Here is a 24,558-nt window from a genome sequence, read left to right as displayed (position 1 = left end):
AATTCATAGAGACAGAAAGGGTAGCAGTGTTTGCCAAGGGATGTTGGGGGAGTGGAAAATGAGAACTGACCACTAAAAGGCATGGGGTTTCTTTTTGGAGTGATGAAAATGTTCTGGAATTAGACAGTGGTAATGGCTGCATAACCTCATCAATTTACTAAAAACCACTGAACTGCATACTTTAAAATGGTGAAATTAATGGTAGGTGAACTATATCTCAACAAAAAGGGAGAGGGAATCAGTCAAAGTGGCTATATAGGGTTATAGTAACATTAGACAATTTGGATTTCAAAGCAAAAAATATTACCAGGGGTAAAGAAGGTCATTTCATATTGATAAAGAAATCAATTATCAAGGGAACACAAAAATCCTAAATGTTTATTCATCTATTAACATAGCTTCAAAATACATGAAGCAAAACATGGTAGAACTGCAAGAGGGAAAGAGACAAATCCATAATTATTTTCAAAAATTTCAATACCCCTGTCCCAATAGCTGATAGAAGAACTTGATAAATAGTAGGCAAGGATATTATAGGTTTAATCTGAATTGACTGACATTTACAGAACGCTACACCCAACAACAGCAGAATACGTATTCTTCTCCAGTGTACACCAAACATTTACAAAGACAGATCATACTCTGAGCCATTAAACAAGTCTCAATAAAATTCAAATGATTAAAGTCATACAAAGGATGTTCTCTGACCACAATGTAATTAAATTAGAAATCAATAACACAAAGATCTCAGGAAAATCCCCAAACATGTAGAAATTAAATAACCCAGTTCTAAATAACCCATTGGTCAAAGAAAAAAATTAAAAGGGAAATTGGGAAGTATTAAACACAACATGTCAAAAGGCATGACAGAAAAATCCAAGGAGATCATAGCCAGACACACAATAAAAGCCTCAGCATATCCTAATATACACAGTCTGTTTTAGAAGCAAAATCTTTCAATGATCACTCTCATTTGTTAAGATTTTATTATGGGGGCTTCCCTGGTGGCGCAGTGGTTAAGAATCTGCCTGCCAATGCAGGGGACACGGGTTCAAGCCCTGGTCCGGGAAGATCTCTCATGCCACGGAGCAACTAAGCCCGTGTGCCACAACTACTGAGCCTGCGCTCTAGAGTCCACGAGCCACAACTACTGAAGCCCGTGCGCCTAGAGCCCGTGCTCCGCAACAACAGAAGCCACTGCAAGCCCACGTACCGCAACGAAGAGTAGCCCCCGCTCGCCGCAACTAGAGAAAGCCCACGCACAGCAACGAGGACCCAACACAGCCAAAAATAAATAAATAAAATAAATAAACTAAAAAAAAAAAAAAGATTTTACTATGTTCCATAGACAGTGCTAAATTCTTTACAAGTATAATCTCACTGAACTCCATATAAGATAAGCATTTTATTATTACCCCCATGTCACAGGAGAAAAATCAAGGCACACAAGAATAATAAAGTAACTACTCAAGTTCACACAACTCTGAAGCAATGGAGTGGGGAATTCAACAAAAGTCCTTCTGACTCCAAATATTCTACACTACCATCTTTTGGATTTTTTTTTCATGATCCCCACAGAATGACCTAATCTTGGTAGTGAATGGGCCAAAAATAACTCCTCAGAGCCTACTATAAGGTAATGATGCTTTCTAAACTCCAAGTGCTGTTAGACCTGAAGGTAAAGAATGAACTGACAGGCTAAAAGAGGGGTCCATGAGAGAAATTCTCAGGTAAAATATGAGAATAAAGTGAGGAGACAGGCAGCTAAGTCAATGTTATCAAACCAAAATGTTAGAAAGATCTAGAGCAGTTTTTGATAAGCAAATGGTTCTCTCCACCTTCGCCTCCCCTTCAGTCTCTAATTCCTAGGGTACATGGGAGAAAACCAGAGAGGTTTTCTGGTGTCCACAGTAGAAATCGGGTTGGGAAACACTTAATCCAGAAACTACAGGGAAAATCTCAGAGACACTAACCACGGCAAAAATGAAGTAAAAGTAGATAAAAAGGGACCACTTTAGTTTAGGTAAATTTAATGACTGTAAAAGCTGTTCACAAAGGAGCAAAGAAATGCATTTTCCATTTCATAGAAAGTTGCTTCACCACTTGCAGCTTGTCTCCAAAGCTTCGTTACCTCTTTCATTAGTGACCAGTCACATCTCTCTTCCTGCTGGGAAGGAATGAGAGGCCAACCACTCAGGTCAGCAATATGCTGCAGAGTCCTTCAGAGTGGTCCTGCAGAGAACATGTCCTTTAAGTGTCTGAGAGCCGGCTGAGGTGATCTGAAAGAAAACCAATCAGAAGAAGGCAAGGTAACCAGGACTGAACTACAGGGACTTAATGTGAATCGTCCAGAGGAGAGGCCACCAAAAGGAATCTAATGGAGATAACAGGCCAGCAGAGACTGCATGGTTCCCCTGTACCCCCAATCCTTGGAGGAAGAGACGTGTGATACAATGCTAATGCATATAATTTAGGAAGTCCAAAATAGGTCATTCCCAAACAGCCACTTCTCCCTTTTCTCTTGGGAGATGGCTTCTCCCCAGAGGCAACCATAAGGTTCAGGTGTGAGCTGCCTATCACAGATCCTGCCCCTCCTAATCCCAGAGGTAAGCTGTGATCCAGGCCGTAACAGTCAAATTCCGCCTTAAGATATTTATGGCCAATATTTGGTGAGAAAGGCTCTCTTTTTTTCTCTAATTGAGAGCTGAAAGCATGTGACCCCCAAAATTACCAGGGGCCTCATTTCTGAACATAAGAATGAGTCAGTCCATTAGTAAATATTTATTTAGTGCTTACTGTGTTCTAGGAATTGTCCTAGGTGCTACAGATATTAAGAAGAACAAAACACATGTTTTTCCTACCCTCAAAGGAGCTTTCAAGAGAAGACAGACAATATATAAACAAACAAATGAAAATTATTTCAGGCACTAAAAAGTGCTATGAAGATAAAATGAGCTAATGTAAACAGTGAAAAAAGCAAGGCAGAGGGAAGCTTCTTTCAGCACTACAGTGGGCCTCTCAAGGAGGTGACATTTAAGAGAACTTGAAGGTTTAAAAGAAGGCAACCAGGCAAAAATCAAGAGCCTCCTAAGCAACACAGCATGTGCACAGACCCTGACACTGGAACTAGGTCTGAGGGGCAAAAAGGAGGTCACCAAGACTAGAGGAAAGAGAATAAAAAGAGTACAGGGGACATGAGGTTGGAAAGGTAGCTGGGGAAGATCATAAAAGGCCATGGACACCCTGCATTTTATGCTGGCTCCAATGAGAAACCACTGCAGGGCTTAAGCAGATGAGTGAGTGATCTGATTTAGAAAGGTCACACTGACTGCTATGGGGCAGAACGACTAGAGGAGGGCAAGAATGGAAACAGGAATATGAAGCCTCTGAAATTCTCAGGTACTGTTGGTGGGAGTGTAAACTGGTACAACCATTTTGGCTATTTCTATTATATACACCCTGTTACACAGCAATTCCAAACCATATACCCTACAGAAATGAATATATACTTGCACTAAAACACAGGCATAGTCGTAGCAATTCTATTCATAATAGCTCCAAACTGGAAACAACCAAAATGGCCAATACATAAATTGTGGTATATTCATATAATATGGATAAATATAATCATGGATGAATTGCACAATATCCATGCATCAAAAATATACACTGTATTAGAGCAATTATACTCCAATAAAGATGTTAAATATATATATATATATATATATATATACACTGTATGATTCAATTTTATATCAAAAACAAGCAAAACTGAACTATGGTATTAGAAATTAGGATGCAGGGGAAAAGGGTAACTGGTAGGAACATGACAGGGGTTTGGGGAGTTCTGAAAATATTTTGTTTCTTAATTCAGGTGGTATTCACATGGGTAGGGTCACTCTGTGATGATTCATCAAGTAGTACACTTGTGAGCAATCTTCTACATTTATGATATGCTTCAATAAATAATTCATTTTCAAAATATAGAAACAGAAAACCCGTGAGGAGGCTGCTCTAATCTCCCAACCAAGAAATGATGACGGCTTAGAGAAGGAGAGAAACGGTCAGGCCCAAGATACATCCCACAGGTAGAGCCGAAACAGATGAACTACTGATGCGGAGTACAGGAAAGTAAGTATCTAGGATGATTCCTATATTTTTGGTTTGAGCAACTGAGTGGTGCCATTTGCTGAGATGGAGGAGGCTTGAAAAGAAGAAAACTGCAGGAAAGTGGGAAGAATTCATTCTATTTTGGCCACATTAAGTTTCGGATACAAGAAAGAAAGGAGACAAATGCAAATCTGGAGAGGAAGTGAAGGGATGGAAGCAAAAAGCACAAGGAGCAGCATGACAGAAGACGCAGACGCTTCCTACACAGTCCCACATGAGCAGATAGCGTGGGCAGGTGGAGATGTGAGTGAGCTGGTAGAAATAATGATGAGACAATGGGATTTCACCTAATTGTATCGATTTTCTCTATGAAATACGAGGCAAAGACATCAGCTGAGACTAGGATTTAGATAAGTGAGCGAAGATTTAGGGAGAATGAGAGTGGAAAAGTTACTTTACTGGGGAAATACAGTAGGATTAGGATTTCAGCACCATTCATTTGAGTTTTATGGCATGAATGTGAACTGAGTGCAGTTGGTTTATGTGAAGAGACTGTTATTCGTCCCCCAACAGTTCTCCTGTTCTTCCTCAGTAACTCCTTAGAACTCCCGATTTCTAACTGGGCACATCGTCATTCAGAATGAAGACCACACTTCTCAGCTTCTTTGCAGCCTGGCGTGGTGTGTTACCATGGTGGAAATAGTATGTGCAACTTCTGCAAACTGTCCTAAAAGGAAGAGGGCAAGCCCTTCACCTTTCTTCTTCCTGCTTCCTACTAGCTAGGACATGGCTGCTGGAACAGCCATCTTGAATCATAAGGTGACCTTGAGAATGGAGGCCACACACAGCAGAGCAAAAGACAGAAAGAGCCTAGACCCTTGGTGATCGTGGAGCCATCACAATCACCAGTCCCAGACCTTCTATATCTAGATTTTTATGACAAAGAGAACTCCTACCTTATTTAAGCCACTGTATTTTGAGTTTTCAATCACCATCATCTGACCTAATCTATGTAATAGAGATGAACTGTGTGCTCTTCCCCAACAATGTTCAGCTGCTAGGGTGCAGCTGCAGAGTAAGCAGATAATCACTTTCACCAAGGTTGGAATTTAGCCAAATAAGCACCGAAGAAGAAAGGGAGACAAGAAAATGAAATTTATGAGGAAATGGTTCTAGCACAGCCCGGGGACTCTAAGTGGAGAAAGATGAGAAAAGTGACAGAAAGATCCAACAGACCCCTGGTTCCACATCTTCTCCTTCATTCTGATCCTTTCACTAAATCTTACTTGTGGGGTTTATGTCACTTCGGAACAAAAAAAGAGTCCCAAGTAACATTAAGTATCGGAACAAAAAAAGAGTCCCAAGTATCACCTTTCTATCTTTCTTGACAAATGAAATTTTTCCACTTTACAAAAGAATATCATACTAACATTACAACCCATACCACCAAACTCATCTTGCAAATAACCCTTATCTATAGTAGAAAGAGAATAGGAAGAGGTATGAAAAAGCAACTGAAAATCAAAGAAGCAAACATTCAGAAGACAAAGAAGAAAACAAGACAGTGTCAAAAAGAAAGAATGAACAAGTAGAAAAGCCTATGAGAGACTGTTTCCAGATCAATCACGTTGCTGCCTAGTAGGAATTACTCCATTTAGGAAATCTCTAGGTAATGCTGAAAGTAAGACAATCCGCAGTCAGGACAAGGCCAGAAAGGAATGGGATCATCAAGTCCCCAACCTGAAAAATCATTGTTTTCGTCAGATGGACAGAACAGAAAAGTTCTGAGCGCTGGTAAAATTTCCAGGCCAATCTACAGAAGTTACATGCCAGGGGAATGAGCCTCCCTCAGCTGCACACCATGAACCATGGCTCCCATGACTCCAGAGGGAGGTGACGGAAGGGCAAGGACAGAAAGCAGAGGAGAGGGTAAGGCACTAAGGAACAGGGTGGAGGACATAACACTGAACAACATCAGCAGAAGCATCACCCTCTCGCCACCTCTCTCTTTTGCAGATGCTTCAAAGCTCAGTGTTGAAAAGTGGTCTTGCTCCTGCCCACCTCATCAGTATGTGTCCTGCCAGTCTCTGGCTCTGGGGCAAAGTGGACATGAGGAAAAAAAGGAAGATGGCAGTAGCAGACCTGTGGTAGTGTAGGAAGAAAAAGAAGAAGGAAGAAGCTCATGAAGGAGGGAAGAAAGGAGGAATATCCTCAGTGAAATGGGGAGAGGAAGAAAGGGAAAATCCCACAGCCATTCAACTAGACCTGTTAGTCCAGGGAAGGGATGCAGGAAACTGGAGCACATGTAAGTTAGGGATGCCTGGAGCATCAGAGACCTTGAAGGGCATGCTGATCTCTGACAGAACTATCAACTCACTTAAAATCACTTACACTTCCTGGCCTCTCTGCAGCAGGAAACTACTTGCCACTATGTATTCCAATCTCACCAAATTCCCAGAAAGAACCCTTTCAGGGCAGGAGAGAAGAAAAACAGAAAGCCTAGTTTGGAGCAGTCTAAAATTCAATTCAAGTGCCCTTCCACTGGTCAGGTTGAGAAGAGATTTTTATTTTACTAAAGAATTTCTCCAGAAAAAAATTTCATTCCCCCAAATTATCCAATCCAACACCCACTTCACAGTGTAAGTCAACAGTGCAAAAGGATACCTTACCTTCACCAGCACATAGTCCCCAGGCTGAGCTTGGACCCTGAGCCCAGAGTTAGTGACATCCTCCATCTCTACATCAGGAAAGATCACCTTAAGGTTTCCATCATTCCGGCCATACAGGTCAGTGGCAGAGCGTTTACTGAGCTGCAAAAGAACAGAGGAGAGGTTATGAGTCTGTCACAGTCATCAGTTCTTGGTCTGTCTCAGATCCCCAGGGGTCTGACCCATAGAGCATTTCTTTTTTTTTTTTTTTAATTATTTAGTTATTTATTTTTGGCTGCATTGGGTCTTTGCTGCTACACGCGGGCTTTCTCTAGTTGCAGCGAGTGGGGGCTACTCTTTGTTGTGGTGGGCTTCTCACTGCGGTGGCTTCTCTTGTTGCAGAGCACGGGCTCTAGGCGCACGGGCTTCAGTAGTTGTCACTCGTGGGCTCTAGAGCGCAGGCTCAGTAGTTGTGGTGCACGGGCTTAGTTGCTCCGCAGCATGTGGGATCTTCCCGGACCAGGGTTCAAGCCCATGTCCCCTGCACTGGCAGGTGGATTCTTAACCACTGTGCCACCAGGGAAGTCCCCACAGAGCATTTCTTAACCAAGGAATCATAAGACTAAGTGCTTTACTGCTGCTTCACCAACAAGGGCAGTAAATAGCACACAACAGAAGCTCAATAAAATTTTCTGACAATATAATATATGATTCAATCAACGAGTCTTTGATTATAAAATTACCTTTCACGGGAATGGACCTCCAACAGGCCTGATGCCAAGGACATATGGGTGATACACTTGGCAAAAGGACTCTCACTTCACTGAGTCCCATAGTAATCACTCAGGAATGTTCTGGGGTTGTCTGGCCTGGGTTACTTGTCCCAATGAATAGGCAGACTGGAAGCCAGAGTCTCCATCACAACATGCAAAAGACTGGGCCAGGAGAATACTAAAACCAGTATGATGGTATTAATTTCCAGAACATAGCCAAGTCTTTCTCTTCCAATCATGATGAAGTGACAAAAACCAAATTTATCCTCAGACCTTAAATAACCAGGAAACTGGACAAAATATATGAGACACCTATTTTCAGATACTGGACAACAGATATGCAAAACTATGATCCCTAAGAGAAGGAAAACAAATGGGGTGAACCCTTCAATCACCCCTGCATTCTACCAGGAGACAAGTGCCAGACCAGAGAATGCAAAGCAGGGAGGGAGATCTCAAGGCAGAGCATGGTGGTTCTCTCTGAATTGAGGAAAGTTGGATCAAAGTCCAGGGAGCCTGCAATAGCTGGAAATTATGGAGCAAGTTCGAGAGAGGAGGGGGCTAAGCAGAAAAAGAGCTGTAGAAATGTGCATAGTGGCCCCCTGAGTCTTTGCTGAATAATAATACATCCCTGTGTGGAGCAAAAATCCATGATGTCAGACAAAGAAAGTAACCTGAGAACTGTCAGCTGGTTAGCTCCCAGATCTCACAAAGGGCTAGGAATCATCTGACCTACCACCAAATAGTCCTCACTGATTCCTTGGGACATGCAGTAACGACTCTAGAAGAGCCGTAAGTAGTACTAAGGCTAAACTATCCCTAGAATAAAAAAACTTTTCTAGCAAAGATTAAACACAAGCCTTGATGTCCATTCTGACCAGTGTGATGTGTGGAATCTAGAAAAATGGTACAGATGAACCTATCTGCAGGGCAGGAACAGAGACACAGACATAGAGAATGGACATGTGGACACAGGGGGGAAGGGGAGAGTGAGATGAATTGGGAGATTAGGATTGATATATACACTATCATGTGTAAAATAGATAGCTAGTGGGAACCTGCTGTGTAGCACAGGGAGCTCAGCTCAGTGCTCTGTGATGACCTAGATGGGTGGGATAGGGGTGGGCGGTAGGAGAGAAGTCCAAGAGGGAGAGGATATATGTATACATATAGCTGATTCACTTCGTTGTACAACAGAAGCTAACAACATTGTAACGCAACTATACTCCAGTTAAAAAAAAAAAAAACCTTGAAAGGATCAAACAAAACTACAAACTACAAGTAACAAAACTGCTTATCAGAACAAAGCCCAACACAAAACCCAGACACTCAAAGATAATGTCTGACAACAAAATGTCCAACATCCAATCAAAAATCACTAGATATGCCCAGAAGCAGAAATATGTGACTCATAATCAAGAGAAAAGTCAGTCAATAGAAACAGACCTAGAAATGATAGCAGTGACAGAATTATCACAAAGATATTAAACCAGCTATTATAATTAGGCTCAAATACTAAGTTTCAAAAGAAAACAAGAACACAGAAGAGAAGCAGAAGATATTTTTAAAAAACCAAATATAACTTACAGAGATGAAAAATACATGATCTAAAATTTTTAATTCAATACATAATAGCAAATGAGACACTGCCAAAGAAAAGAAGAATGAACCTGAAGACAGAAAAATAGAAACTATTTAAAATGAAGCACAGATATAAAAAAGAGAAAAAAAACTGAACAGCCTCAGTGTCCTATGACACAATATCAAGTGGTTGGACATATAGGTGACTGGAGAAGGAGAGAAGAAATGGGGGGTGGGCGACGGGTGGCAGGAAGGAGGAGTACAGAAAAAATATCTGAAGAATAGTAAATGAAAATTTTCCAAATTTGATGAAAATTATAAACTCACAAACTAAGTAGCCTCAACATATCCCAAACAAAACACAAAGAAAGCCATGCCAAGACACGTCAAATTTCTAAAAAGTGATAAAATGACAACTAACACAACATGTAATACTAAACTAAATCTTTTTCTTATAAATGACAGTTCTGAGACAAGTGGAGAAATTTAAATGGGGGTCTAAGGACTGGATGGTAGTAATCTAACAAGCTTAATTTTCTGATTCTGATGGTTGTACTACAGTTGTATAGGAGAATGCTTCTGTTTGCACAAAATACACACTGCAGTATTTGGGGAATTGGGGGCATCAGGGCAACTTACTCTCAAAAGCTTCGAAGAAAAAAGTTCTTTGTACTATACTGCTACTTTTCTACAAGTTTGCGATTGTTTTACAATAAATTTTTTAAAAGAGAGAGTGTTCATGTGCCGTGATTTGAACAAACCAACCATAAAAGAACATTTATAAGACAGAGGGAAATTGGAACATCAACTACGTATTTGATAATATTAAGAAACTACTGTCAATTATTTCAGATATGATAGTCACATTATGTCTATTTTAAAAAAGAGTCATCTTTTAGAGATATATACTGAAATAATTACTGACAAAATAATATATGTCTTGTACTTGCTTCAAAACAACTCAGTGGGGGCAGTAGAGATGAAACAAGATCAGCCATGATTAACACTGTATTAACAAATTGCTGAGGCTGGTTAATGGGTACGTGGGCATTCACTATCCTCTCTATACCTTTTTTTTTTTTTTAGATTTGCCATAATTTGAAAAGGTGGAGGGGTACTTATAGGCTACAGAATGAGACAGATATGGGTCAAATTCTGGCTCTGCCACACTAGCTGTGTGACCTTGGGGAAGTTATTCCTACTTTTCCGAGTCTCCTTTCTTCATCTACAAAAGTGGGGTAATAACAGCACTACCCTCAAGGACTGTGGTGGGACTCAACATGCTGACGACTGTAAAGTACACAGTTCCTGGCACATAGTAAATGCTCAGTATACAGAAGTTATCATCTTCTCTGACACTGAATACAGCAACCCGGTGTTTTAAGCTGGCCGTGGGACTTCCTTGGCGGTCCAGTGCTCAAGGCTCCACACTTCCACTGCAAGGGGCACGGGTTTGATCCCTGGTTGGGGAACTAAGATCCCACATGCCACCCAGCGCAGCCAAAATAAACAAATAAATAAATAAATGAACTGGCCATGACTGGAGGAAAGAAAGTCTCCCCTAAGAAAAAGTGAAGACTCCAATGCTGACCTTGAAAAATTCATTTATTCTCTAGCCCCAGGTAAGTACTGGCTTATGCTGGATGTGTTTAAAAAAAAAGAAACCTTGTTTTGGTTCATTTAATTACCATGGGCTCTCTGTGGGGTTGATGAAGTCTTGGACAAAAATTAGTAACCTGTGAGTACTATTCATTCAATCAAAAGACAGGTACACTATTCTGTACCAGACCCTGTGTGAGGAGAGCTGGGCATACAATAAGACCTAATTCCTACTGGATAAAATGTGGATTGCTAATAGAGATGTTCACGTACAGATCTCCAGAATCACAGTGACACCCTAAATAACAAAGCATTTATCAAGGCAAACACTTTTGAGGTATTTCACCAGCTCAGCATCACCAACCATCAGCAGCTACTAGACCGGACCACAGGAAGATTCCTAACCCAAGCTGAGTTGATCAGACTCCCTCTCCTGGAAATTTGAATTGGAGCTGAAAGACATAACTTTGGTCTGTGAAAAACTGGAACTATACCATGAAACACAGGAACTATAGGGCTGCTGTACTCTGCCACACAGATGAAGAATCAGGAAAAGCTGGTCTGAGGAGGAGAGAAGAAAGTCTGAGCCTCAAAGGCTTCCCAGACTGGGTACAGTCCCTTCCAGACACCTGGCAGTATTCTTGCCTTTGGGCTCCACAGAACACTCCTGAAGTCTTATACAACACAGAATTATTTTTGGCTTAGACTGAATGGCTTGAACAAATTTCCCACTGTTACTCACTACCAGAGAGTCCTAGCAAACACAAATAACAAGCACTTGCTGATTTTGACACTGCCATATCCTACGGCATGGAGCAGGACTCTCCTTTCTCAAACCTGGACTTGTGAGGAGTCACAGAAAGAGCCCTATCTCTCTCTTTCCTCTCCTCTTCAATAGCCGAAGCATGCAGCTTCACAGAAGGTTAGGTTCCCTAACTCACCCCTTATCCCATCTGTTTAGTGCTCTAAATGATGACTAGGTTCCCAAGCTTGACCACAGAAGACTACAGAACCCCAAACTTCCGAAACGCAGTACATTTCTAAGAAAGTGTGATTTCTAAAAGGACTGAAAACAAACAATAAAATTGTTTCTAAAAATACACATATAATAGTGTTTCCAAAAGGTGGAGCAGAAATACTTTTCACTAATCCTTTCACTAAATACAAAAATATCCTTCAGGAACGAAGAAGAAATCAAGACACTCTAAGATGAAGGAAAACAAAGAGAATATGCTGCCAGAGTGTCTAAAGGGAGTTCTCTAAGCAAAAAGCAAACAAAAAAGAAGAAACCCTGGAACAACAGGAAGAAAGAAAAACAGACAACATGATAACTTGCAAAGAAAATCCCAAGCAACCTACCTAAAAGACTCCTAGAACTATTGAGTTCAGCAAGATCAGAGGATACAAGATAGAAATACAAAAACCAATTATTTCCACATACTAACAGTGAACATATGGACACCCAAAATAAAAATATAGTTGCAATTACAATAGCTTAAAAAAAAAAAAAAAAAAAGGATGTAAATCTAAGAAAACATGTACAGGATCTATATGCTGAAAACTGCTAAAAGAAATCAAAGATCTAAATAAAGGGAGATATACTGTGCTCTAAAAAACAAAAAACAAACAAACAACAACAACAAAAAATATATATATATATACACACATACACATAGCCTTACCCCCTCCACCAGCACCAGCTGGGTACAACCCACAAAGGTCTTGTTGGCTTTTGTTGCTTCTTCTCGGAAGACAGCAATAAGTTCCTCCAAACGCCTTAATTTTACCTCTTCCGGGATATCATCCTTCAGCCTATGATATGCCCGTGTCTTCTATTAAAAAACAAAAAGAGATGGAGGTCACCACAGACTTGTAGAATCCGTTCTTCAAGCACAGAGGCAGACATGCTCATCCAATTTGCAATTTACAGACACATGTATAGGAACTCAAGCCACACCACAAGGGTTCTCTAGCTCTTGGGCCTTCTAAGAGAAAAAGGTAACTATGCAGTGGAGCCACGTTTTTGCAAGGGTTAAATTCTAAATTTAGCACATGAAAATCATAGACTCAAAATTGTTCTTGATATTTTTATAGGATACAGACACTAAATAATTCATATACCAGGTTACTCAGCAGCAGTGTTTATAAAGACACAAGGTGCAAAGCATAGTAAATGTTTATCAATAGGGAACCAGTAGGGCCTTCCCTGGTGGTGCAGTGGGTAAGACTGCGCTCCCAATGCAGGGGGCCCAGGTTCAATCCCTGGTGGGGGAACTAGATCCCACATGCATGCCGCAACTAAGAGTCCGCATGGTGCAACTAAGAAGTCCACATGCTGAAACTAAAAGATCCCACATGCCACAACTAAAGATCCCACGTGCCGCAACTAAGACCCGGTGCAGCCAAATAAATAAATAAATAATTTTTTTAAAATTTATTTTAAAAAATAGGTAACCAGTAAAACAAATTATGGGGCTTCCCTGGTGGCGCAGCGGTTGAGAATCTGCCTGCCAATGCAGGGGACACGGGTTCGAGCCCTGGTCTGGGAAGATCCCACATGCCGCGGAGCAACTAGGCCCGTGAGCCACAATTACTGAGCCTGCGCGTCTGGAGCCTGTGCTCCGCAACAAGAGAGGCCGCGATAGTGAGAGGCCCGCGCACCGCGATGAAGAGTGGCCCCCGCTCGCCGCAACTAGAGAAAGCCCTCGCACAGAAACGAAGACCCAACACAGCCAAAAATAAATAAATAAATAAAATTTAAAAAAAAAAAAAAAAACAAATTATGGTTTATCTACACAATGGAATATTACACAGTTGTGAAAAAGAATGAGATAGCTAGGTATACAGATAGGATTGCTCTCCAAAATATACTCTGAACAGAAATAAGCAAGGCACAGATCAACATGTATAATAACTTTGATGTAGAAAGTATACATATAAATATATTTATAAATACATGAAATGTCTCTGGAAGGTTAAAGAAGAAGTTGCTAAGAGCAGGTGCCTTCAGGGAAGGAACTGAAAAACTAGGCAACCTAGGAAGAAAAAACAACTCCTTTGCACTGCATACTATTTTGACCTTTTGAATTTTATACCACACTCAGGTTTTACCCAATCAAAAAAAAAAGAAAATGTATCCTTGAAATGCTTTTAAATTATCCAAAATCATAGTGTACATACATGTTTATATATATAAATATACACACACACACGTTTATATATATCTTTATGTACACAAGCTCATAATGGAGTTGGAGAACCACTGAGCTAGACAAAAGTGGAAAGTCTATACACCAAAGTCTGGACATTCAAACCAATCTGCCTTTAAGAGAACTACCATATCCAAAGGGAAATGAAGAATGGGTAGAGAATTCTAAAACAGAATTCTCTTACAGGGTTTACTCTATTGTGTCTTATTAATAACTAACCTCTATTGTGCACTTAACTATTATAAAACACTATTTTAAGTGTTTATATATATTATCTTAATCCTCAAAATAACCTGATGAGGTTGGTATTAATGTTATCCCTTTTCACAGATGAAGAAAGCAAAAACTTTTCCCAAGGTCACACATTATTAAATGGGAAAGGCACAATGTGAGTGTGCTTGTTCTCATCCACTATGCTACTTAAGCCTCTAGGACCTTAACCCTACTCTAGGAATTAGACTCCAAAGTAAACACTCATATCCAATGCCCATAGGATATGCTTCCACCTCACACTGAAAACTCACTTCCCAACTCTAGCATTAAAAAGAATTTCTCGGGGCTTCCCTGGTGGTGCAGTGGTTGAGAATCTGCCTACCGATGCAGGCGACACAGGTTTGAGCCCTGGTCTGGTGGGATCCCACGTGCCACGGAGCAACTGGGCCCGTGAGCCACAACTACTGAGCCTGTGCGTCTGGAGCCTGTGCTCCACAACAAGAGAGCCCGTGATAGTGAGAGGCCCGCGCACTGCGATGAGGAGTGGCCCCCGCTTGCCGCAACTAGAGAAAGCCCTCGCACAGAGACGAAGACCCAACACAGCCAAAAATAAATAAATAAATAAATAAGTTTAAAAAAAAAGAAAAAGAATTTCTCTTGGGCTTCCCTGGTGGTGCAGTGGTTAAGAATCTGCCTGCCAATCCAAGGGACACAGGTTCAAGCCCTGGCCTGGGAAGATCCCACAAGCTGCGGAGCAACTAAGCCCGTGAGCCACAACTACTGAGCCTGAGCTCTAGAGCCCGCGAGCCACAACTACTGAAGCCTGAGCACCTAGAGCCCGTGCTCCGCAACAAGAGAAGCCATCACAATGAGAAGCCCGTGCACTGCAACGAAGAGCAGCCCCCGCTCACCACAACTAGAGAAAGCCCGCGCACAGCAGCAAAGACCCAACACAGCCAAAAATAAATAAATAAATTTATTAAAAAAAAAAAATTTCTCTTGCATATTTGTGATGTCCACAGAGATGAAGCAAATTGGAACCCAACAACTCTTCTGATGCTCCATCCCTGAAACAATTCTATAAGAGACATCAATATACACATTGGCCCACTTACACTGTCTACAGAACACTAGGTAGTAGGCTTTAAAAGATGTGAATTAGCTTGGTTGATGACAGCTGAGTGACAGTGATGGTTCGATCATTCATCAGATAGCTTTTCCCTGGCCACAGAGACCCCTCAGCCTCCAGCCCAAACACACAGCAAGCTGCCCCTGAGGTGACTGCGGGGATGAGAAGTGACCCATGCAAATTCATCCCTACTATCAAGAAAATGGCAGACAACCAGAACTATCCCCTCTCTGCAGGAAAAATGCATTACCCTTCCTTTTCTTTCTCATCTCCTTCTGCTTTGCTTTCCTGGGAATCTGTGTTATAGGAGAAACTCTAAAGTGGACATCAGTGGGTTCACTTGGCCTAGAAAAATGGAAATTAAAAATGGCTGAGGATGGCTAGGAGGGCAACAAGGAGCCTCTGTAAAACAAATCACATCTGTTGGCCAGAAAAGAAGTTCTGCATATTAATAAAAGATTTTCAGTTTCTTTTAAAGAGAATAGTGCCCCTCCCTCCACTTTCAAATTCTGAACCTAAACATAATTTTAAATATTCTAATGAAGAGGAATATTAGCACAATTGTTTTTCATCTCAAATTGCTGAACTGTATAAAAGGGTGGACAGGTTTATTAGAAAAAATAAAGAAATGAATGGTAAGATCCTTGTGGTTTCTCAAGGACAGCCTCGCTGCCACTTTCTTTTCTTCCCAGCTGTCCACGATCGACCAGAAACTGGTCGGGAATGATGTCAGTCTCAGCATAGAAGTAGCTCCTCCCCCAGCCCAGGGCTCACCTGTCTCATGCTGTAGGCAAAGAGGAAGCCCATGTTGTACTGAACTTCCTGAAGCAAAGACACTGTCTGGAGGTGATCTTCCTCCGTCTCACCACAAAAGCCAGCAATGAAATCGCTGCTGAGGCTCACACCTGTGACACACAACAAAAGACAGCATGTCACTGCTGCTTACCTTCAAGAGAAGCCTTTGGTACCTGTGGATTACAGAGGGAAGGATAGAGCCTGTAAGGCCTTCCCTGGAGCTAGCCAACCCGTGTGCAAGTAAAACGGAACAGTTATTATAGAGCAAGGAGGTAAAGGCCTGCTCATCAACAAGGTTCCCATGCCAGAGCCTGGCTTCTCAGTCTACATTCCCCTCAGTGCTAGAAAAGGTATTTTTCACTTCAAATATTGGATTTAGGGACACAGTAGGAGTCCATATTTTCAAATTTGTCCTGCTTTAACTTTTTTTTAATTTTATTTTTATTTTATATTTGGGTATATTTGATTTACAATGTTGTGTTAGTTCCAGGTGTACAGCAAAGTGATTCAGTTTTACATATACATATATCCATTCTTTTTCAGATTCTTTTCCCATATATTTAGGTTATTACAGAATATTGAGTAGAGTTCCCTGTGCTATATAGTAGATCCTTGTTGATTATCTATTTTATGAATTCCACTTGTAAGTGACATCATATGTTATTTGTCTTTGTCTAACTTACTGCACTTAGTATGATAAACTCTTGGTCCATCCACACTGCTGCAAATGGCATTATTTCGTTCTTTTTTATGGCTGAGTAATATTACATTGTATATATGTACCACACCTTCTTTATTCATTCCTGTCGATGGAGATTTAGGTTGCTTCCATGTCTTGGATACTGTAAATAATGCTGCAATGAACACTGGGGTGCATGCATCTTTTCGAATTATGGTTTTCTTGGGATATATGCCCAGGAGTAAGATTGCTGGATCATATGGAAGCTCTATAGTTTTTTAAGGAGCATTCATAATGGCTGTACCAATACGAAGGTTGTCTCCATAGTGGTTGTCTCCATATGGTTGTCTCCATAGTGGCTGTACCAATTTACATTATCATCAACAGTGTAGGAGGGGTCCCTTTTCTCCACACTCTCTCCAGCATTCATTGTTGGAAGATTTTTTGATGATGGCCACTCTGACCAGTGTAAGGTGATACCTTATTGTAGTTTTGATTTGCATTTCTCTGATAATCAGCAATGTTGAGCAGCTTTTCATGTGCTCTTTGGCCATCTGTATGTCTTCTGTGGAGAAATGTCTATTTAAGTCTTCTGCCCATTTTTTGATTGGGCTGTTTGTTTTTTGATACTAAGCTGCATGAGCTGTTTGTCTATCTTGGAAATCAGTCCTTTGTCAGTCGCTTCGTTTGCAAATATTTTCTCCCATTCTGTGGCTTGTCTTTTTGTTTTCTTTATGGTTTCCTTTGCTGTACAAAAGCTTTTAAGTTGAATTAGCTCCCATTTATTTTTGTTTTTATCTTCATTACTTTAGGAAGTGGATCCAAAAAGATATTGCTGCAGGAATTCCCTGGTGGTCCAGTGGTTAGGACTTGGCGCTTTCACTGCCATGGCCTGGGTTCAATCCTTGGTTGGGGAACTAAGATCTCTCAAGCCATGTGGCATGGCCAAAAAAAAAAAAAGATACTGCTGCCATTTATGTCAAAGAGTGTCCTGCCTATGTTTTCCTCTAAGTTTTATAGTATCCAGTCTTACAGTTAGGTCTTTAATCCATTTTGAGTTTATTTTTGTGTATGCTGTTAGACAATGTTCTAATTTCATTCTTTTACATGTAGCTGTCCAGTTTTCCCAGCACCACTTATTGAAGAGACTGTCTTTTCTCCACTGTATATTCTTACCTCCTTTGTCATAGATTAATTGACCACAGATGTGTGGGTTTATTTCTGGGCTTTCTATCCTGTTCCAATGATCTATATTTCTGTTTTTGTGCCAGTACCATACTGTTTTGATGACTGTAAGTTTGTAGTATAGTCTGAAATCAGGGAGCTTGATTCCTCCAGCTCCATTTTTCTTTCTCAGGATTGCTTTGGCTATTCGGCATCTTTTATGTTTCCATATAAATTTTAAAATTGCTTGTTCTAGTTCTGTGAAAAACGCCATTGGTAATTTGATAGGGATTGCACTGAATCTGTAGATTGCCTTGGGTAGTATAATCATTTTGACAATATTGATTCTTCCAATCCAAGAACATGGTATATCTTTCCATCTGTTTGTGTCATCTTCAATTTCTTTGATCTTATAGTTTCTTAACTTTCATCTTATAGTGTCTTATAGTTTTCAGAGTACAGGTCTTTTGCCCCTTAGGTAGGTTTATTTCTAGGTATTTTATTCTTTTTGATGCAACAGTAAATGGGATTGTTTAATTTCTCTTTCTGATCTTTTGTTGTTAGTGTATAGAAATGCAACAGATTTCTGTACATTAATTTTGTACCCAGCAACTTTACCACATTCATTGATGAGCTCTAGTAGTTTTCTGGTAGCATCTTTAGGATTTTCTGTGTATAGCATCATGTCATCTGCAAACAGTGACAGTTTTACATCTTCTTTTCCAATCTGGATTCCTTTTATTTCTTTTTCTTCTCTGATTGCCAGCGCTAGGACTTCCAAAACTGTTGAATAAAAGTGTCTTGTTCCTGATCTTAGAGGAAATGCTTTCAGCTTTTCACCCTTAAGTATGATGTTAGCTGTGGGTTTGTCATATATAGCCTTTATTATGTTGTTAGGTTCCCTCTATGCCCACTTTCTGGAGAGTTTTTATCACAAATGGGGGTAGAATTTTGTCAAAAGCTTTTTCTGCATCTACTGAGATGATCACATGGTTTTTACTCTTCAATTTCTTAATGTGGTATATCACAGATTGATTTGTGGATATTGAAAAAAATCCTTACATCCCTGGGATAAATCCCACTTGATCATGGTATATGATCCTTTCAATGTACTGTTGGATTCGGTTTGCTAGTATTTTGTTGAGGATTTTTGCGTCTATGTTCATCAGTGATACTGGCCTGTAATTTTCTTTTTGTGGTATCTTTGGTTTTGGAATCAGGGTGATGGTGGCCTCACAGAATGAGTTTGGGAGTGTTCCTTCCTCTGCAATTTTTTGGAATAGTTTCAGAAGGATAAGAAGGATAAGTGTTAACTCTTCTCTAAATGTTTGACAGAATTTGCCTGTGAAGCCAGCTGGTCCTGGATTTTTGTTTGTTGGAAGTTTGGGGGGTGGGTTTGTCTGTCTATCTATTTATTTATTGCTGCGTTGGGTCTTCGTTGCTGTGTGCAGGCTTTCTCCAGTTGTGGCAAGCAGGGGCTACTCTTCGTTGCAGTGTGCGGGCTTCTCATTGCAGTGCCCTCTCCCATTGTGGAGCACAGGCTCTAGGCACACGGGCTTCAGCAGTTGTGGCTCACAGGCTCTAGAGCGCAGGCTCAGTAGTTGTGGCACACAGGCTTAGTTGCTCTGGGGCATGTGGGATCTTCCCGGACCAGGGCTCAAACCCCCATCCCCTGCTTTGGCAGGCGGATTCTTAACCACTGTGCCAGCAGGGAAGTCCCTTGTTGGAAGTTTTTTAATCACAGTTTCAATTTCAGTACTTGAAATTGGTCTGTTCATACTTTACTTCTTCCTGGTTCAGACTTGGAAGATTGTACCTTTCTAAGAACTCAACCATTTCTTCTAGGTTGTCCACTTTATTGGCATATAGTTGCTTGTAGTAGTCTCTTATGATCCTTTGTATTTCTGTGGTATCAGTTGTAACTTCATTTTCATTTCTTTTTTTTTTTTTTTTTTTTTTTTTGGCTGTGCCACATGGCATATGGAATCTTAGGGATCTTAGTTCCCCAACCAGGAACAAACCCATGCCCCCTGCAGTGGAATCAAGAAGTCCCAACCACTGGATTGCCAGGGAATTCCCTCATTTCTAATTTTATTGATTTGAGCCCTTTCCCTTATATTCTTGATAAGTTTGGCCAAAGGTTTATCAATTTTGTTTATCTTTTCAAAGAACCAGGTTTAGTTTCATTTATCTTTTCTGTTGTTTTCTTCATCTCTATTTCATTTATTTCTGCTCTGATCTTTAAGATATCTTTCCTTCTACAAACTATGGGTTTTGTTTGTTCTTTCTCTAGTTGTTTCTGGTGTAAGGTTAGGTGGTTTGAGATTTTTCTTATCTCCTGAGATAAGATTATATTGCTATAAACTTCCCTCTTAGGGACTTCCCTGGTGCTGCAGTGGTTAGGACTCTGCGCTCCCAATGCAGGGGGCCCTGGTTCGATCCCTGGTCAGGGAACTAGATCCCACACACATGCCGCAACTAAGAGTTCGCATACCACAACTAAGGAGCCCGCGTGCTGCAACTAAGGAGCCAGCGAACCGCAACTAAGGAGTTCACCTGCCACAACTAAGCCCTGGCACAACCAAATAAAAATAAATAAATAATTTTTATAAATAAATAAATAAATAAATAAACTTCCCTCTTAGAACTGCTTTTGCTGTGTCCCAAAAGTTTTGGATCGTCATGTTTTCATTTTCATTTGTATCTAGGAATTTTTTGATTTCCTCTTTGATTTCTTCAGCGATCCATTTTTTAGCCTCCATGTGTTTGTGTTTTTTACAGTTTTTTTCTTGTAGTTGATTTCTAATCTCACAATGTTGTGGCTAGAAAAGATGCTTGATATGACTTCAGTTTTCTTAAATTTACCGTGGTTCGCGTGACCCAGCATGCGATCTATCATGCAGAATGTTTCAGTACCTCATCCAAACATATACTTTTGAAGTTAAACACAATGTTCCAACACACTTTAATTTATTTAATTATCCCAACAATCCAATAAGGTGAGTACTATTAACTCCATGTTACAGATGAGGAAACCGCAGCCCAGAGAACCTCCACACTATTCTGCCCTATCCAAATGAAAGTATTGGTACAGAACACAAGTTACAATAATTAGAAATTTGTAAAACAATGTAGACATTGTCAACAAATCTAAACTAAAAGACTTACAGAGTAATTTTATTCCGAGGAAGGGAAAGGAGAAAGGGGAGTAAGGGTTATGATAACAAGAAAGGAATTACCTCTAAGTACACATTTTTAAAGATATCAATTGCTCCCAAATCAGAACTAATTTAGACTATAACTTTGCCAGCTAACGAGCAGGAACAAGGTTTCTCTCATATGTTCAGAAACACAAAGACTATAGAAAAGGAATCCCTTTAGTACCTGAGGCCACAAGCTAATCTACACCTCTGAGTATATCTAGCAAGACCAAGATATTAAAAAATCGGAAAGAAGTAAAAAGAAAGAGAGAAATGAAGAGGAGCAAAAGAAGTGAGAAAGGTGACACAATGTACTACCACAGGTGTTGCCTGTATCTGACCAAGAAGACTAGGGTCACTGGTAGAGTAATGTGCTCAGCAAAATGTGTTTCTTAAATGTACCTGGGATAGACTCTCTGATATGATGAATTAATTCCACATAAGCTTCTCTTGAGTATCTGCAATAAAGAACAAAAAGAAAAAGCTTAGATGAACCAATCTTCTTTAAATGAATGATATAAGAAGATAACACTATGAACTAATCACATGTAATTACTTCTCATTCACATAGGACAGTACAAGAGTAAGTATCCAGAAGAGTCCTTTTGATCCAAATCCTGTACTATAACCTAATCCAGAGCCTATAAAATTTTAATTCAAGAACATAAATTACTCTAAATAGATGTTTTTATTTAACTAAGAAATGAAGACAAATTAACATTTAATATCTCTAAAACTCTTTGCCAATGTGGAATACAAAGAAATTACTAGTTCCATACAGCTTGCCATTTGTCACATGCTCCTTTCAGTCTTATCTTTGCTATACTTACTATTCCCAAAGTGAGTGAACACATGGAGCTATATTTAAATTCTAAGACCTAAAAAACTTTAATGTTAAAAGCTAAAGGATTAAAATCTCAGTGTGCCACACAGTAGGTGCATAATGAAACACATGCTAAACAAATGAAATGAGTGATCTAGTCCTCAGTCTATACTTATAGAATGAACAGAAGCAAGTTATAATGTCCATGGGTTTACTCATGTAATAAATATTTAGTGAGCAGCTACTGTGTGCCACACACTACACTAGGTTCTTAGACACTGCTTGATCCTTAAGGAAACATGGAAAGGTATGGGATGCCCCCCCGCCCCAAGCAAGTCTGACCCCCTCCGCATGGCCTCCAATACACGGCTGCTTCCACTCTGGGCTGGTAGGTGGATCTGTTTACAGATATTGTCCCTCTCATGAATCAGCTGCAGAACCTGATCAAATAGAACACATTAAAGGTCATCAAAGTCTCACCAAAGAATCTTGCAGAAAGGAATACCACCCCCCACTGTTTCTCCACCAAGGTTAATTTTTGAGAATTAAGAGGCTGACTAAACCAAACACATAAATTACCGAAAATCTTTACTTTTGCTCAACCCACGTTCTGCCTGTCCCAGACATTTCACCTGATGGCATCTCTGCTTTCAAAGAGTGAAGAAAGTAAGCAGAGGTCAGATTCAAGCCATGGGGCTATACAGGGGTAGTGCCAACACAGACCAGAAAGGAAAAACAGCATTTGTTTCATCCAGCTTACAAACTAATTAGCCACTTTAAAAGATATCATCAAGGAACTAAAACTAGAAGAAAATACCTGAAAAAAATATACTGACAAATGATTTGTATCAAGAACACATAAAGAACTTTCACAACTCAGTAAGACAAACAACACAGAGGAGAAAAAGTAGGGGTGGGGCCAAAAAACAGACATTTCACCAACACAAAAAACCTTCCAAAAAAAGGTTTCACACGTGAGCTACATACTACATGCCAAGCACATTGCCGAGTATGTCCTACCCATTATATCTATTTCCCAATAACCCAAAGCAGGAAGTGATTATTAACCATTTTACAAACAAAGATGACAAGTTGAAAAGGTCACCCCTACTGGTAAAGCAGTGGAAGAGCCAGGACTGAACTCAGCTCTGAGGCCAAAGTCTAGACTGTTTCACAATGCATCACACTGCCCCCCACCTGTCCTTCCCACAACATCCTGTAATAAAACCTCTCTCCACACAGCCCTCATGGTCCCACTGGTGGTCTTAATATCAGTCCTTTACCTGCCTCCACCTTGGCAGACTTCAAATCTTTCCAAAGGATGGGTAGATTCAGAGGGCAATATAGTAATACACCACAGGATCCCCTGATCCTCTGAGGACGGATGCCTCTGCTGCATGCTACTGGCTGCAGCCTTTGGCATGCTTAAGGATACTGATGTCAGTTCGACACAGTAAACTCTCAATACTCACCTCATCAGGAAAGTCCTTGGGGTGGGGAGAGGTGAAACGAATCCTCATTTCAGGATCTATTCTGGAGACCTGATCCAGAAGGTAAGCAAAACGAAGGCCCCCTTGCTTGGCTTTATAGTTGGTGGAAAAGCCGCGGCTAAGGTTGGTGGACACTGCATTGTTGAACTGGACCTCTGAATTGTCCCGAAAACTATTAACATTCTGACCAAGGAGTGTCACTTCTTTCAGCCCCTGAAGAAGGGAAAATAAATATACTGGAAGCAATTTTAAAACACGTTTGGCAGCTTCATACCAAATCACTAACTAAAATTAGCTAAACCTACCAAGAGCCATCCATAAATGTACTCTGTCTTTAACCCAATAATTTCATGCTTGGGCATCTTGTCTGAAGAACTGAACTTCAGAATAAAACCTTATGTAAAAAATCTTCAAAGCATTTTTTAGAATAGCAAAAAAGCTGGATTCAAGCCCCATGTTCAATAATAATTGTTAATTTATAACACCAAAAATCAAATTATGACACCGTTCTGTCCACTGAATGTTATATAACCATCACCTATGAAGTATTCTTGCCAAAAATATTTAGTCTAAATCCCATCAAGCTTTTACACCTAACTTCCAGTTTACCAGAATTCAGGGGAGTATTTTAAATGACACCATGAGGAAGCAGTCAGACAAATCCAGACATGTCTAATGCATCATTTAAGACACACAACAAAAAAGTGAAAGGACTGTTTTAGATTAAGAGAGATTGAAGAAATATTACAATACAATCAAACAAAACTGTACAAATCTTGATGGGATCTTGGTTTGCAAACAGAACAGTAATAAGATATTTTTGGATAAATTAATAAATTTTGAATATGGGCTGCATGTTAGAGAATATTAGTTAATTGTTAAACTTCCTACAAATGATAATGGTATTATGGTTATGGTGGGGAAAATTCTTTATTCTGAGAAGACACATACTGACGGATGCAGGGCAAAGTGGCCTGATGACTACCACTTACTTTCAAATGGTTCAGAAAAAATATATTTATATATCTATAGAGAGAGGCAGATAAAGGACACACGACAAAATGTTAATAATCATGTTTATTAGACTAGTCTTTCAACCTGTCTGTCTGATAATCTGCATTGTAAAATTTCAGAAAGAAGAATAA

At 40.1% G+C, this 24,558-nt stretch overlaps 1 protein-coding gene across 4 annotated transcripts in view; it reads right to left on the bottom strand.

Moving 5' to 3' along the window:
- Positions 1–1,995: 1,995 nt before the first annotated feature.
- Positions 1,996–24,558, bottom strand: part of CDK5RAP1 (CDK5 regulatory subunit associated protein 1) — a 37,075-nt gene continuing 14,512 nt past the window's right edge. For all 4 annotated transcript variants that reach the window (XM_061207852.1, XM_061207855.1, XM_061207853.1 and 1 more), the window contains 7 exons: positions 23,396–23,626; positions 22,266–22,363; positions 21,503–21,558; positions 16,037–16,167; positions 12,394–12,543; positions 6,780–6,920; positions 1,996–2,279 (listed from right to left, as the gene is read on the bottom strand). In XM_061207852.1, the coding sequence (XP_061063835.1) occupies positions 2,199–2,279; positions 6,780–6,920; positions 12,394–12,543; positions 16,037–16,167; positions 21,503–21,558; positions 22,266–22,363; positions 23,396–23,626 (888 nt within the window). In that variant the 3' untranslated portion in view covers positions 1,996–2,198. The remainder of the gene's footprint in view (positions 2,280–6,779; positions 6,921–12,393; positions 12,544–16,036; positions 16,168–21,502; positions 21,559–22,265; positions 22,364–23,395; positions 23,627–24,558) is intronic.

Source organism: Eubalaena glacialis, chromosome 13, assembly GCF_028564815.1.
Source record: "Eubalaena glacialis isolate mEubGla1 chromosome 13, mEubGla1.1.hap2.+ XY, whole genome shotgun sequence".
Lineage (NCBI taxonomy): Eukaryota > Metazoa > Chordata > Mammalia > Artiodactyla > Balaenidae > Eubalaena > Eubalaena glacialis.
Note: the sequence above shows the minus strand (reverse complement) of the source record. Positions and strands in the feature narration are given on the sequence as shown.